This window comes from Copidosoma floridanum, unplaced genomic scaffold (genome assembly GCF_036245765.1).
Source record: "Copidosoma floridanum isolate Cflo_tuat_1 unplaced genomic scaffold, Cflo_Japanese_pri ptg000013l, whole genome shotgun sequence".
In the NCBI taxonomy this organism is placed as follows: domain Eukaryota; kingdom Metazoa; phylum Arthropoda; class Insecta; order Hymenoptera; family Encyrtidae; genus Copidosoma; species Copidosoma floridanum.
This window is the reverse complement of record NW_028321890.1, coordinates 13,980,573-13,997,220: the sequence shown is the minus strand read 5'-3', so window position 1 is coordinate 13,997,220 and position 16,648 is coordinate 13,980,573. Positions and strand designations below refer to the sequence as shown.

Genomic DNA, 16,648 nt, shown 5'->3' with positions numbered 1-16,648 from the left:
GTTAGATTCGTGAATATGACCCATAGTCTCAGACTATAGGAGGATCATGTTAGTAAATATGCATCATTCGAGGTATTAAATTATTGCAACGATATTCTAGCAGCTAAAATTAAAAAAGTCACGCGGGAGAATAAAGTAGTGTATTTCGGTGCAGGTGTAGAATTGAATGATGATATTTCGTGCTATCTCGACTTTGCGGATGAGGCGCAGTTTTATTTAAAAATTGTATTTAAAAGACAAGTGTGTTTATGAGTCTCAGTTAAAATTACAAAAAAACGATCAAATAACTCATTTACTCAACTGCGAGATCAAAAAATTGTTCGAATAGTAGGACTCGTAGTTGCCAAAATTCGCATGTATTTGTTTCGCACTTGTGGAATTTATTGATCTGCCATATTGTGAAAACAAAATCTGTAAATTTCCGTGCTCATGTTTTAATGGTACAAAGTATCGAAGATCAGCTTACATTTGTACCAGTACAAGATATCGAGCGAATATGTGTTTTTATGAAAGTAGACGAAAACATGTTCGTGTGTCCGATCCCCAATTTACTGCAATATTAAATATAACTTTAAAGATATCTATTCATAACATGAAAAAGAAATTTGTGTATGATCGATTATATCCTGACCTTTAAAACAAAATCATGTAACATCGCAAGTAACTGTTCAGCTAACACTTCAAAGTATCTAACTATGATTTGGAATTATGTAATGATTTTATCCTAATAATAAATACAGAGATTCAGTCAAGTTTCCAGCTACTTGTAATTATTGCGAAGTAATATGAATCGTGTGACCACGCTTATGTGTCCACCATGGACTTCCGCGACGTGTTAATCACTTGAATAATTAAAAATACTCAAGTAGGGCTGATTTCTCCTTAAATATTAATTGTTACAGTCAAATTTAAGTTTTAATTCACAATCTGCATAATAAAAAAAATTTATTTTAAGGTTATAAATGAATAGCGGCTTTTATTTGAAATTCTTAAAGAGCATGCAAAAAAAAGCACAATGAAGTCTTTGTAATTATATTTTCGTAATTTTATTTAAGAAAATGATTATAAATTAAGTCCTAATAATCCTTGCACGCAGGTTACGTACTGTGCATTCGGACAATTATAACCTGATGCTGATTCCGTGATGCAGGAGCACGTGTTTGGGGATGGCGACCTAGCAAACTAATTTCAGATGGCGCAACCAGTACTTAGACTCTAGCCAATGATATATGAGAACGGTTTGTGCACGAAAGTATGCATGTGCACTGCAGACCATATATATAATATATACTCATGTGTACTTTCGTGGACAAACCGTTCTCATATTTCATTGGCTAGAGTTTAAGTACTGGTTGCGCCACCTGAAATTAGTTTGCTAGGCCGCCATTCCCATACTGACGCCCCCACTTACAGCTAAAGTACACTGATCCTTTTTTTATTTTTCTTTAGAACTATTTCGTTTTTTGCTTCGCGACCTACAGCCGCACTTTGGGCCCTTGAATCACTTTGAGATCTGAAACGTTAAAATACACTATCATTATAATATTCATCATCATTATCATCATCGTCATCGTCATCGTCATCGTCATCATCATCCAGAAAGGAAGTCCCTGTACTACAGCTGTAAATGGGAGCGTCAGTGTACAAATTTTTCTGAAACATGTCAGTAGCAACAGGCTGCAATTCTTTGAATGCATAGTACGTAACCTGCGTGCAATTAGTATTGAGACTTAGTGTATCAGCTTTGTCTTCAATGAAAGAATGAATTGTAAAAAAAGAACTAAGGTTTTTTTTTGTTTTTCTGCATACTTTTTAAGTATTTTAAATAAAAGCCGCTATATACCTATAACCTAATAAAATAAATTTTTTCTTTTGCAGAGTTTTAACGAAATTTCAAATCTGTCTGTAACAATTGATTTCTGAAGAAAAATTAGCCATCGTAGGGTATGTCAAATTATCAAAGCGAATATCACGTCGCAGAAAATCATGGTGGATACATTAGCGTAGTTACAATATATATTTCGTCAGAATAAAATTGTTAAAAAATATCAAGTTGTTGTAGCTGTGATCAAGTGCCACTGAATGACCCAAGGAGTGTAAATGATTGTGAATTTTTTTTTAAATTAAGCAATCAAATATGCTCGAAATTCAATACCTAATAAATAATGTAAGTAAACTCGTGAAAATGAACTTTATGTGAATAAACTATGCATTTTAAGCAGCATCCCTGTTATGAAATCTTTCACACTTGTGTTCCGTAAGAATAACATGTCATCTGTTTCCACAGACTGACGGCAGAATCACGTCAGATTTTTCCCGGTAACTGCGTAAGGTTTGCGTATACTGTAGTGTATCAGCTACGCAGTAACGCACTTATACTTATAGCACACTTGCGGCTGATTTGCTCCAGATGCGTACGACAGCTTTTTACGCAAGTCTTACGCGATGATTGTACAAATTTCAGACTAACTATCTAAACTCGAGTATTACAGAAATATTGTGCAAGACTATACCACTTATCTGACATAAGTCTGCCATAAATTTATTGGAAGTGAATAGAGTTAATTGCTCTTTAAACAAGTATGTTATCGCAATTCTTGTACGATAATCTGATGTACCTATCTGGCTCAAGTCTGGCCCATAAGTAGATAATAAGCAAGCTTTTCATGGACGCGTGATAATAGGGATTTAATATAATATTCTTTGGATTAAGAAATGTTGTAATAATTTTATGATCATAACGATATTCTCATAAATAATGATGCGATTTCTTAATCATATTGTTAATTTTTATTCCTCTATCCCTTTGATTGTACATGTTTTTTTTTTTATTAGTCTTTATAAACTGTCCTACGTTTAGAAAAATATTTGTTGTCATGTTACGGCTTGAATTATTTTTAATGACTACAATATTTATTGATAACAATCGTATTACCAAAAAAGTTTTCATTGTTCTTTTTGAATAGACTTCCCTTCATTACTCTGTGTGCATATCCTTTATGAATCTGGCACCTTTTTTATTGTAGAAACAACGGAATTCTACAAGAGATAGTAACTTTCTCATGTTCAAATAAACTAACACACATATACGCACAGGTAGGCTCTTGCATGTAATAAAAAATATAACTTAAGACATGTTTTTCGCAATTAAGCACTCCATAAAGAATTTCAAACCGCACATCCCTAAGATGCAGCGGATATTTATTTCACTTTCGTTTTACGAGAACTGCAGTAGATATTACACCCTTGTCACAAGTTTTTCAATAGTTTTGTATTTCCTCTATTGAAAAAAAAACCATGTCTAAAATCTGCATGCAAAAACCACTTGAAAACATGTAGTTTTACATCGCCTTTTCTATGTGGTTTGTCTTAAATCACCACATGGTTTATAACATGTTGTTTTTCATACTAAATTTTTTAAGTGTAAAGTTAACTGATTTAAAAAAACTTACTTTATCCAAAGTAGGTAGTAAAAAATGGTATACTTAGAAGAACTTCTTTGTTTTTTAAAAAGTCACATGGTATTCTTGAAAATCTCATGGTTTTCAAAACCACATTATTCATAAGCCACCTAGTGATTGGAGACAAAAAACTATTTTTAAACGAAGTAAAATCCTAATGCAAGACATATGAAAACCACATAAAATTATGTGGTTTTTCCTTACGGTTTTTTGACATGGTTTTCTTCAACACAGTTCTATCCCATAGTTCATGGTTACAATGAATAACTGTATATTGAGTGCGCTTCAAAATAATAAGTAGGTTAATTTATTACATGTGTACCACTTTTCAATAATTATTACATTAGCACATTCATAAAACATTTTCTAGTTGTGCTTGCTAATATAATAGAGTCGTAGGTCTATTGTTTACTGAAATGAATCATAACATACTCCAGTACCGCACTGTTTATTGGACCAGAATTCAACGAGAGAAAGTTACGTGAGGAAATCACATGAGTCAATATTGTGAAAAGTCTGTGTGAGATTATGGCATGGGAGCTCATGTAAGATCTCACATGAGTTCTCACGTGAGGTTTTGTACTAGGGGTAGCTTTTTTTTTAAAGTCGATTTTAGGGTAGAAGATGTCCAAAGTAGGCAATTATTCATTTTTTTCATGGTATATCCTTAAGTTGCGGCTGGTTTATAAATGTCACTACCATACTACCGCGCAACTCTTCACCAAAATGGAATATGACAAAAATATTGTGGATCTCTCCAAATCAAAAGATTTATTAATTCTGGTGAGAGTGACGGCTGGTTTAGATTTTTAACCACCTTGAAACCTCAGCTCTTGGTCTATCAACGCTCTTGCGAGTAGTAGGTAGTAGGACTAGTATAGGTAGTAGGGGAACTTTCTTTGGCGTAATCCGCTATTAAGGCGCTATACACTGCTCTTTTCTGCAGACATGTGATCGCGGCATAGTCTGTGTGATGTACCCTAAGGTCCCTAAGACAGTATACTTTGTGCAGATGTATAATTGTATTTCTCTGTTATGATTGTGTGATCGTGATCGAATGTATTGTTTACGTTATAAGTTATAATATAAGTACACATATACTTAGAGAAATGCATTATAAAAAATGCCCATGAATTAGTCAATTTTCTATGTCTTAAAGAAAGTATACTAATTAGCTTGTTTCCTTACTTTTAGAATAAGTTTCATAAGCTCTATCGGGATTAACAGTATTACATAGAATGCCTTTCACAGCTGACGCCGCTGCTTACCAAATTCAGGTACTTATTGTTCCTCGTAATATTTGTTTGATAGATAACTTAATGAATGAAAAGATGTTATTAAGTCACGACTGTTATCATATTTTATGCTGCATCTTAAAATATAGGTTAGATTTTTGCAGTATCGTCACGTATTTCTGCATTTGTTGTTACAGGAAAGACTGAAAAGCATTAATCAACTGGTCCACGATGTTGAAAAAGCACGAGAACACTCAGAAGTCAATTTGAATAACATCACAAAGACGCAGGAAAAAGTTAATGCGGATGAAAAAATATCGCCTTTCTATCAGCAAAAGTTGAAAAGCCAGTACAGTTCAGCAGTCGTGGATGCCCAACAGGAGGAAGACTTGCTAAGAAAGGCCTTGGAAAAAATAAACGAGATCAGATCTATTAGAAATGAAAGAAAAATACAGGTAATGCAAGTGTGAATTATGCTTCCACATACAAAAATGTTTCATGATAAGCTAGCTGTATTTTATTACATTCATATACCTCCATGTATCTGAAAATATGAACATAAATTAATCAAACATTTGTGAAGCTGATAAATACTTGATGACTACGACGTCTATGTAAATTGATCAAACTTTTTTTAACAGCACATTTACGTACCTTATATTTTTTTATGAAACTGCTAGCTAATTTCGTTCAATAAATTTAATAAATTATTAAATATCTATTTGAACTATTTTAAAGACTATTTAAAGTATTTATTAAATATATAATCTTATCAACGTAATTATTCAAAATATTCAGTTCTATCATTGAATTACCAAAAAACTAACTTTTTCACTTTAGGAAATAAAAATTTTTTTATAATTTTCAGGCCCGTAATGCAGGCAACAAAGAAACGATTAGACGAGGAACTCTCATGAAAATGTTGTTGATTTCTGCACAAACTTTGCCACTGTATGTTGGTAAGACGCCAGAAGCAAAAGCACCTCCACTTTGTGGAGCGATTCCAGCGGAGCCAAGCTACGTAGCCAAGGTTAGTTTTCCTAGAGATACTAGTATTTCATTGATTATAATCTTATGTAAATGCTGAAAAACATTTACTTATAGATGGGTGACATGGTGGCTGCATTAGTAAAAGGTTCAGAAGAAGAAGAAAACTGGATTCTTGCAGAAGTAGTGTATTTCAATTCTACAACAAACAAGTACGAAGTTGACGATATTGATGAAGAACAAAAAGATAGACACACATTGTCCAAGCGTAAGGTTGTGCCACTTCCACTTATGAGGGCGAATCCAGAAACAGATCCCCATGCTTTATTCCCGAAAGAGTCAATCGGTAAGAGACTATCTTATGTAATTGTAAGTCATTACAATAAATCCTTGAAACCATGGAAAACCTTATTTTAGTTATGGCTCTGTATCCACAAACGACGTGCTTTTATAAAGCAGTCGTTAATCAATTACCCACTTCTGCCCAAGAAGAATACGAAGTTCTATTTGAGGATGCAACTTACGCTGATGGATATTCGCCTCCCTTGAATGTTCCACAGCGCTACGTGATTTCAATCAAAGAAAGCAAAAAGAACAAAAGTTAGTCGTGAATTGATCTTAACATTAAGTCTTTACAAGTCCAAGAGAAGACTTTTACCTGAAGTGTTTTTTTATAAAAAAAGTAATGCAAAACTTTTTTAAAGTGACTTTCTGTGAAAATAATCAAGTAGTTTACACCCGCTACAAAATTTTTATTTACACGTGTACATGCATTTAGCACTGTAGTTGCAAATTTATTTTTTATACATAAGACTGTGATTATTGTATACTAGTGTGTTGAATATCTTTAACGTTTTCAAGTATGATCATCCGTCTTGCGTTCAACAAGTTATACATTTTATAAACCATTTATAAATAATATGAATAGATTAAAAAGTGAATAAAAAACTGTTTGGTGATTCAACTATCAATAGTCTTCTTAATTTTTTTTATAGTACGTTTTCAAACATTTTTCCAATACCGCTAAAATAGTTGTAATATGAAATAAAAAAAAATTGATTGTATTACAAAATGAGTAGTCGTCCATTTTTATCGATAATGTAACTTTTTTATTTATATACATAGTTTAAAATAACTTCAGTAACAATATTACAAGAGATTATTCCTCGTGAGATTTATCAAATCATATAGTTTTTTATTGTACTTCGCGCGAACCTGTTTTTCGCATTCAAGCATTCATCAATAATTCATGCGAAATACAATTAACAAACTTTTGTATTCTGGCATTTATTTACATCTAATCATTAAGCGTATAATGATAACAATAAGGATAATAATGACAGCACAATATCCTCGGCGTACAAATATAAATAATACGTTTCTATCAAAAATTAATGCATTTTGTACTAGAATGTGTGTATAATATGTCCGATAATGAATTGTCATACATCGAGCTGCCTCAATAATGCTTAATAAATACGTTTCATATACGTCCTGAATACGTTATATACGATACATGCATTTGCGTGTAAGTACAAATCTTCAAAAACTCAACTGAGGACAATGAGGAATTACAATTTGCTTGCAATATTTAAAGCTAACGCAATTTTTTCGTGCCCTCTGTTAAAAACTATGTTTTATTGTTCCATTGCGCACCTTCTAACTGTATGTATACACGTAAACGCAAAAGCACCTGTAGTGTTACACCTTATTGAAACTAATCCTTATTCTCGTTTTTTTTTCTTTTTTTTTATGATACAATCAAAGTAGTATGGGTGATAATGCTCTAGTGAAGGATGGATGGTACCTGCGAGTTAGAGCCTCCGAACAAGATTTTTTTACACGTATGGAAATCTCAAAGACTTCTTTTTTCACTGGCAAAGCTTTTAACATAGCCTGCACATCAAAAGCTACAATATACTAACGCACGACGCAACTCGTTTTTTCGATTAAGTTTACGTGCGAATGTTTCATTCATCGCGTTACAAGTATATGTATAATATTTCAAGAATGGCCTTTTTTACGTCCCCGTCGGACCGTTTTTTATTTGGTTCCTCACGAAATTTACGGTCGTTCATTATTTTTTTTTTTTTACCTCGCGAGGCTCTTTAAAGCTACAAATGTAGAATCGAGGCCTTCTCGAATCGGCTGTATCATCAATGGGTTGCACGTCAGTTATAACATGGTCAACTATTCGCACTAACAATAAGCGATTTTACAAATCGTCGCCGCTTATATCAAATATAATATATACATATTGCTCGGTTTTGGGTTTTTCCACGCATTCGAACGTAAATGAGGATATGATTCATGTCAAAATAAAAATTAAATAAAAAAAACAAAAAAACTGATGCGAAGCAACATCTAAACTGTACTTATATCGTACGAGCTAATGAATTTCCAAGTCACAGGACACGCTTTCTGTCACCATTTTCTGTTACAAAATGAATTTATCTACGTATACGAGCACTATGTACCTGCACTTGATTTCTCAACTTCAATTTAATTAATACGCGTATGGACTCAACTTGTGTTAATTTTTAATTGCAAAAATATGTACCACAAGCGAGCATTTACATATTATACACACTCCACACGTTCCTTCCAATTTTCATTGAAAATAAAATAAGCTGCAAATAAAAAGTAATTGCACTAATATGTAACTTGTATTTTTTTTTTTTTTTTTTTTTTTTTAAGCTCATACCTATACAGAATCTTACAGATGCTTAGACCCGAAATCACTGTAATAATACCACGCACTCAGTTACACTGATACTCCGTAAAAATATCAAAAGCGCAGTACGACGTAAAATACAATCAACTACGATGTAAATGGACAATACGTTATTGTCTATTATATGCGACTAATGTGTGCTCGGGGTTGTGTTTTGTTGTCGTAAGAACTCAGTCAAATATTTTTAGCTGTTACCATAGCCATAAAAACCCATATATTATGTGGTCATAAAAAATATGTAAAAAATAGCTATAAATCAAACGCTTTCATAGTAAAAAATTACTATAAATTGCGTTGGCTGATGTCTGTATTAAGCTTTTTACGTATTGCTAACACACCTTAAAACAATTGTTTTTGTCTTAAAATTTTTCTTTTCAGCTTTATAATTTATGGCTATTTTGTACACATTTTTAAAGTACTTTGTAGGTAACTAAACTATTGTAATATATTACTGTGGCTAGAAATTGCACCTTGATTTTATAGCTAAAAGTTTTCGACTGAGTAAATACACATACTTAGCGGTGGCGTCAACGATAACCATTTCACGGTTTTAATAAAGCACCTGTAACGTGTGAGTTAAAAAATCATGTTAACTTAAAAAAAATTAACTATTGCGACGCGATACTCTGATGAGGTGTTTGAAAACATGATTTGAAGGCATGATTGTTATTATCCTTTGAGGACGGCATGAGACCATGTTTGCAATGAATATTGATTCATTATTATAAATTCAGAGACTCTAAATGTGAAATTGCAAAAAAAGAAAAAAATATCATTACTAAGTTACAACCAGCAAAATAGTAAGAGTTTGACTCTAAAAGAAACAAAAAATGATGTCAACTGTTGACTCTTTTATGAAGATTATCTAGTTATGTAAAATTAATTGTTGTATCTAACACCAATTTTTTGGTGGCAAAACTAATGGGTTACTGATATTATTATATAACATTAAATTACCAAAAATGGTATGAGTATATTTCGTACGACATGTTTAATGCAAAAATTTATAACATTGATTTATTGCTATTTTGAATTTAGAGAGTCGAGTTCATACTTGTAACTATAAAATTTTCTGATCTGTTGTAAAACTACTTTTTTCTGCGAAGTGTTAAATTTCTTTTGTTTGTAATAAAATTGTACTTATAAAAAAATCATTATGACCATTAGTTTTCTTGTTACATTCTTTCCCAGTTCAACAAAACTAAGAACTCACGTATACACACAGTGAAGCTACGAGGTTTACTCTAACATACATGTGTTTGGTCAGTTGATTGCTCAATACGATTAACGCTGTTATCTATTTATTTTTATTATTATTTTTTTTTTTATAATCATTAACATATACTTGTACTATCTACAAAATTAGGAATCGAACCTTTATATATTATATTAACGGTAGGTACAAGACGGGTGAGAAATTAGAGATATATTCGTTAATACGTAGAAATACAGACGTAATTGTCGAATTTTTTAACGCTTATCTATAGTACAACATATGTATTCTAGTGGATTGTAGTAAATCACAGATCTCGTGAACTTTTCGAGTAACTTACGCGAGAAATCGAATGGTTTGTTTCACTATATCTTAGTAACTGTTGTAAAAATCTTGGTTTCAGCTCTATACGTATTTATTTATAGTTTAAGGTATTAGCTTAGGATATTTATATCAGAAATTTCAGTATTTCTTCGGGTATTCTTAGTAAAGCATCCTTTTTCTTTCGCTCAATTATAATTTGTTTGATACTATTTAGTATCTTCAGCTCGAGTATACCCAAACAAAAGTATAATGTTGAATAATTAAGGGTTTAAAAACATTGTGCTTCACGAATTCTCTTCCGTATCATTTTACATTTTGTTATTGATAAAATGGTCGTACGAAGTTGATGAGCTAGTATAGTGGGTACATCGCTAATCAACTGTATAAATCTGCTTAAAAATGAGTATCAAGTTATGTAAAATTTTCAATACTTAAATAAATTTTAGTAAAAAGTGTGTTAGAAAATTAAAATGCAATCCAAATTATATGTAATAATCCAAAGTAGTTGTAAAAACTCATAACAGAAAATAATAAAGTCCAGATTTGAGACTGAGAATAAAATTCAATAACTATATAACTATTATTACTGTTTTTTTTTTTTTTTTTTTTTTTTTTTTTTTTTTTTTTTTTTTTTTTTTTTTATAAATGACAACTTGAAGTTAACAACAAAAAAGTAACTGATAATACCTGGTATGACCTATCATTACCTAAAACATATACCTAAACCCATGAAAGCTATTTTTAGTTATCAATTAAAACAAAATTTTTAAGAATCTGATGAAAGTCCCTATAAATTATTATTTGTTTGTAAACATTGTTTATTGTCGTTATTTGATAATAGAATAAAATCACATTTTTCAATTTAATTTCTAAAAAGAAAAAAAGTTAACTAGCAGTAACTATTAGAAACATGAATGTTGTTGTAGTGTCAAATGTGGACTTTATTATTATTTTTGGCTATTTTTTTTTATAAATAATTGAAGGAATGAGATAATTTTCGCTTGGGTAGTGTAGGTCTCTTTTTTATTGAAAAATGCGTAATTTTCCGTAATTTTCCATAATCATACGTGTCATATTTATAAAAACAAAAGTATCTATACCTTGTCCTCACAAACAAATAATCAGGCACCACATAAAAAAATAATTAATAAATTAAATGATACGTAAATTTCCATAATTTTTTATGTACAGTCAATCTATCTACTCATAAAAAAAATGTTTGCAGAAAAAGAAACGTAACAAAGTAAGTATGTACAGCATAAGTTAAACGATGCATAAGTGTATAATATATCTAAAGAAAAAGTTATCTTACGCGTTTCATTATTCAGAAAGGAAAGTGGAAATAACTAATAACAAATGATCAACTCCAGATTTGAGACGATAATAATATTCATCTTTCTAATAGTTATTATCCAGTATTGTTATAAATTTTTTGTACGCATAATTTCATTGTCAAAAAGGACAATAATCAATTTTTTTAAGCAAATAATAATTGATCAGTTACTTAAGAACTTTGTGTTGATTGACAATTAATAATAGATTTTGAAATATAAGTTATAATTATGTATAATCCGTTACAAATTCTTTTCTTTTACGTTTCAAAATGTCCTTTATAAAAAAAAAAAAAAAAAAAAAAAAAAAATTATCAACAAGAAGTTATAACTGAAGTTATCAAATTGTATTTTTATTTCTCAATCTGGACTTAGTTATTTATTACCATTAGTTTTTACCATTTGTCACTAGTTATTCGTTAAAATAATTAACCCTTGCTATGTACAGCAAAAAAAGACGAAAAAATCGTAACAATTTCTCACGATAAACATACAACTTGAAACACATATATGATGTATTCGTCGACTAACACACCAAATCGCGACTGGCGGATGAATAAAGACGCGTCTAATGTGTTAGTCGCCTGTTTCATATGGCCTCGAGATGCTGGTGACTGGTGCTGTGGAGCGAGGTCCCGCCGCGCACCGACGCCTTGCGGCTGATCGGCTCCAGATAGGAGGCTGGTGCCCAGCCCTCGATCCCGGCCCCGACCAGCTTGACGAACCACCAACCAGCGCAGCCGACCTTGAGCAGTTCCAACTGGTCGCCCTCGCGCATCGTCACCTCCGACTGGCCCATTGCGCAATAGTCGGCCAGCGCCACGTAGCGGCCGCCCTGTAATGAGATTAGGGAACCAAACGTGCGTTCGCCGATCAGATTTTATTTTTTATTCGTACAACTCTCTTGTGTACACACTTATGTGATATTCATAGTGCACTGACTGTCTAATAACTTTCACGCTTTCCTCCCTCTTTTTTGTTTTAATACTGTGCATCTAAAACTTGGCTTGTTATTCATTATAATTGATTGAAATGGCGTGACTGCACATAACAAGCAGCTATTCAATTTCTCATCTTTTTGACTGGAACAACTTAGCTTCAAGCGTAGCTGAATCAGATATGTATATTTACATATACATTTTTATGTTATAAATCTATACAAAGGTGTTCGTCGTTTTTCAAATTGTATTATTTAGTTATATACCCGCTAAAATCTCTTCAGAATCAAAAGTTCAAATATGAGATACCGCCATTTGCATTTTTAATTCTCATCAAGTGGCGCAGCAAGCGGCACGTATGTGTCAGTTTGAGTAGCAGACGATGCATACTCGTGTATTTTCTATTTTCAAAATCAAATACTGTTTATTTTTCCTACCGAGGGCACACCCAACCCTCAAAAACGTCCGAGGTAGAAAATGGCACATGACGTCACTAGGGCACAAAGTACAAACGTGAGCGCACGAAGAGCGCGGTTTTTGTACGTGTGTGTCCGAGTTACGTGTATTATTTTTCTTCCCAAAGGCACAAAGTGCAATTTTTTGCTCTCGAGCCATACTTTGCGCCGGATGGGCTGTTTTTTTCATGGAAAAACGGAATATATCTGGCAGTGCCTGATCATTTAATTTTCATTCATATTTTACTAGTAAGTTTCTAGTTTTGGATCCAAAAAAAGAGATTTTGGTGGGAATACAACTGAAAAATATAACTATGGAAATAACAGACACCCTAGTGCATTCAAAAGAAAAAGAACCTAGCAAGGCACTTCGTCGGATCAAAACATGTTTTGGGAGGAATATAGTTTTTCTGAAAATCAAATCTAGTCACAGAAACAATCGGTGTAAAAAGTGCTACATTGTTACTATATTCCTTAGTTTTGGCCTTACTACTTAAATGATACCCTCGAAAATTACTAGATAGCCTACATTGTTTCTATTAAGCTTACTAAGCATTCGTAAGGTCATACAAGCGTAATTAGTATGTAAATTACAGTAACAAAATCCAAAACAAAGTTCGATGAAATTGCTTATGAAAATAATTATTTCCATATTATGTAGTAAGGCTTTTCAAAGGCTATATCTGATTCAGCTCTACAGAGTATACCTATTGTTTGATGAATCATCCGGTAAATTTTGAAAATGTTGTGCACGAAACTAATTTAAAATTCGACACTGTGCCTTCAATTTGTATAATTAATTACCGTATAATCCATCTAAAAATATTTTTATGCCAACACTATTTGCAGAAAATAAATATAACCACAGATAAACATGTTCACTCGTTTAAATAGACCATTGGCTATGAAAGAGGAAAACAGCAATGTAGTTTAGTAGTTATGCATTTGAAAATTCAGTAACGCAAATTTTTACTGAATAACTTATTAACTTCACGTTTAACTTTATTTAACGCAATAATATAAATATAATAAAAGCAAAGCTCAACATATTTTATTTAAAATATAAAAGCAAAGCTCAATTATGCATAAAGATTCCAAAAACTTGGTTCATCGTCGCCCCAAAGCTCAGACATGCCACGCCATAGGATAAACGAGAGTATTGTTGCGGTTTCTTTTAGTGGTAAGCTTAAAAAATTTATCTAAAAAATTCAGTTTGTCGAATTGTTGCAATGTTTTTTAAATTTTTTTTTATTAATGTTCGACTCAAAAACTAGTGAATTCCGCTTTTATAAGTGAATAAACCATTAATATTGATTTAAAAAGTGGTTTTAAAGTTCAGTTACCAATGCTGTGGTATTACTGCTAACCTGTATATATTATTGGACACGTATTATTGTGGTCAATCTCAATGCTAAATCAACGGGGTATCCGCAATAATACCAACATAGTGAAAGAGGTTATGTGTTCACCAGTTATTGTGGACGTGATATTTTGTTATGCAAACGTAAAGCTTTATAACGTTATTTTGGAACTGAAGTTCAGTTAATTAGATACTCTATAACTTAATTTAATAAATTCAAGTGTTTACTCACAATTAAAACATACGCATTATTCGAGAGTACCGCAATAACACCCTCATTTACTCCCTAGTATATTTAGCTACATGGTATTCGCTGTGTGCAAGTCGATAGTGGGAGTATTGGCGCTGGTAATTGTCATATTTAACACGTATTTTTATGGAACAGTCCCAAAATTTTGCCACCAGCGGCCACGTGAACTACTTATATTCCATAAGATAGCAAATTCCCGAAAAATGGGAGTGCCATAACACTTGCACTCAGCGAATAGCAACTCGTGAAAAACTTTATTGGTGGGGTGGAACAGTGGTTGTTATAACGTTATTAAAGATTACAATTCCCACTGAAAAAAATCCTCATATTTATAGATGAAAATTTTGTCCCAAGTGAGATTTGAACTCCAGTCATGAATATCTGACAGCAGAAAATTACCATTGCTTTCTAGCATTTTCCAGTATTATTACTTTCACTGTAAAATCATCGTGTTACAAGTGAACAACATTGTTTTTATTTTTTCCTTGCTGGCTAATAACATTAGTAATTAAAAATATTAGAAAAAATTATCTTCGTACAAAAATTTTAAGTAGTACCACCCACATGAAAACAAAAATTATAACTAGGCCACATAACCTCTTACGGGGCCATAATGACCTTTCATGTTTTTTAACACTAAAGTATCTTTGATCAGAAAAACAATTTTCTTCAGCGTGAAGTATTGCGTTTAAAACGAAAGATTTTTTTTTGCCGTTTCATAACAAAGCAAATGTTTTAAAACTTGTGAGCAAGTGAGTATAACAATTTTTTTCTCGCTGGTGGTGCTGATTCAGATTATACTGCACGAAGCGAATACCACCCAAATTCAAGTACTAATGACCACAAGAAAATAGTTAGTTTGTTTTTTATACGCAGATTTTTTTCAACTTACATACTATGTTGAAGATTATTTAGTTTAGCTGGTGTAAAACTCTTTATTTAGCCAACGATTTATCAAACGTAACAAGCATAAGAAACTAAAGGATAAGTATACTTAAGACTTTACACGGAATCATTCGAATTTGTGACATTGAACAATATTTTATGACGAGTGAAAATAATAATCAAAGATAACAATACACATATGGCATGAATTATGATTTGAAATTGTATACGTGTGGCTTTTGTTGTTTGCTAACATCTACAGTCCAAGAAAATGACAAAAAAACCTCTGACTCTGGCGTTCCCAGTCAAAATTTTCCGGGATGTGAAGTTTGACTCCGTCGAACTTAAAAATTTATCTTTGGCTTGTTTGAATGTTATTTCTAAAAAGTAATAAAACCATTGCTTAATGTGAGAAATGTCCGTCAGTGGGAACGCAAATACAGTTAGGAGCAGAAAATATACAGAACTGATTCAACGTAAATCATACAAAACCAAAAGAATAACTGTGAAATATTATGTCCTCTGTTTATACCATTCATGAAAAATGAGAAAAAAATTTTTCGACATCAATCTCGAACCATCATTGTAATTAAATTTATTTTCTTCTTACGTTCACGTCAATGAAGTAAAAAAATAAACAAAGTATACTCTCCCTTAGTTACGATGTAAAATTAATCATTGCATATTAAAGACAAGAATATGGCGGAGAAGAAACTTTGTCGAATAGTTTGAATTATCTCATCGTTACGCGACGCACGCGCACAAAAGCTCAAAAGTAAAAAATAAAAGTGATAACTTACAGGAGCCGGCCCGGCAACGTCGGCAAAGGCGTCCTCGTCGTCCGTATTGCTGTTTTCCGAGCTCCAGCCGACGTCGTCGTTTTCCGTCGACTGCGAGGCATCTGTCAAGTGTGAGGTCATACTGCTACTGTCGACCGACAATGTCCGCAGCGAGCCCGACAAGCTGCTATGGGCATCCCACGAGATTGTCTGGCGCAGAGGTCTGAAGGGCAAATATTGTTTTTTAAGTATTTCATACGTCGATGATGGGGACTTGAAGTTCAAAATCGAGAGTTTTTCATTGAATCCTATTGTTTTTTCAAACCAAATAAATATAGATACAGAGGTTCCACGACTATGTGTGATACATATGTATATCAAAAAGCTAACGTAACGTGACCTTAACCACACCTTCACAATTAGAGCTGCTACGATACTAGACGAGACGAAACAGTCTGAAATCTCGTCTCGTCTAGTCTTGTAGTGAGTCATAGCAGCGTTAGAGCTAGCATTATCAGGGCTAGCAGCGTTAGGGTTGCTACGAAACTAGATAAGACGAGATTTTAGGCAATCTCGTCTCGTCATGAAGTAACTCAGTCTTGTCTCGTCTCGATCTCGTATTTAGTCTCGTGCCGAGTCTTGGTAAGACTCGTTAAATTTTTATTTCGATTTCCTGTTAAAGGTAGTTCTAATAAA

At 32.5% G+C, this 16,648-nt stretch overlaps 2 protein-coding genes across 2 annotated transcripts in view; one reads left to right on the top strand and one right to left on the bottom strand.

Moving 5' to 3' along the window:
• Positions 1–8,367, top strand: part of Sgf29 (SAGA-associated factor 29) — a gene marked incomplete at its 5' end in the record, with an annotated part of 101,800 nt that extends 93,433 nt beyond the window's left edge. The window contains 5 exons of the mRNA XM_089590689.1: positions 4,713–4,738; positions 4,894–5,151; positions 5,565–5,726; positions 5,801–6,029; positions 6,101–8,367. Coding sequence (XP_089446815.1) covers positions 4,713–4,738; positions 4,894–5,151; positions 5,565–5,726; positions 5,801–6,029; positions 6,101–6,288 — 863 coding nt within the window. The remainder of the gene's footprint in view (positions 1–4,712; positions 4,739–4,893; positions 5,152–5,564; positions 5,727–5,800; positions 6,030–6,100) is intronic.
• Positions 8,368–11,616: 3,249 nt separating this feature from the next.
• Positions 11,617–16,648, bottom strand: part of LOC106644420 (guanine nucleotide exchange factor DBS) — a 62,015-nt gene continuing 56,983 nt past the window's right edge. Inside the window, exons 15-16 of the mRNA XM_014359911.2 lie at positions 15,974–16,175; positions 11,617–12,120 (exon numbers count right to left, since the gene is read on the bottom strand). Coding sequence (XP_014215397.2) covers positions 11,875–12,120; positions 15,974–16,175 — 448 coding nt within the window. The 3' untranslated portion in view covers positions 11,617–11,874. The remainder of the gene's footprint in view (positions 12,121–15,973; positions 16,176–16,648) is intronic.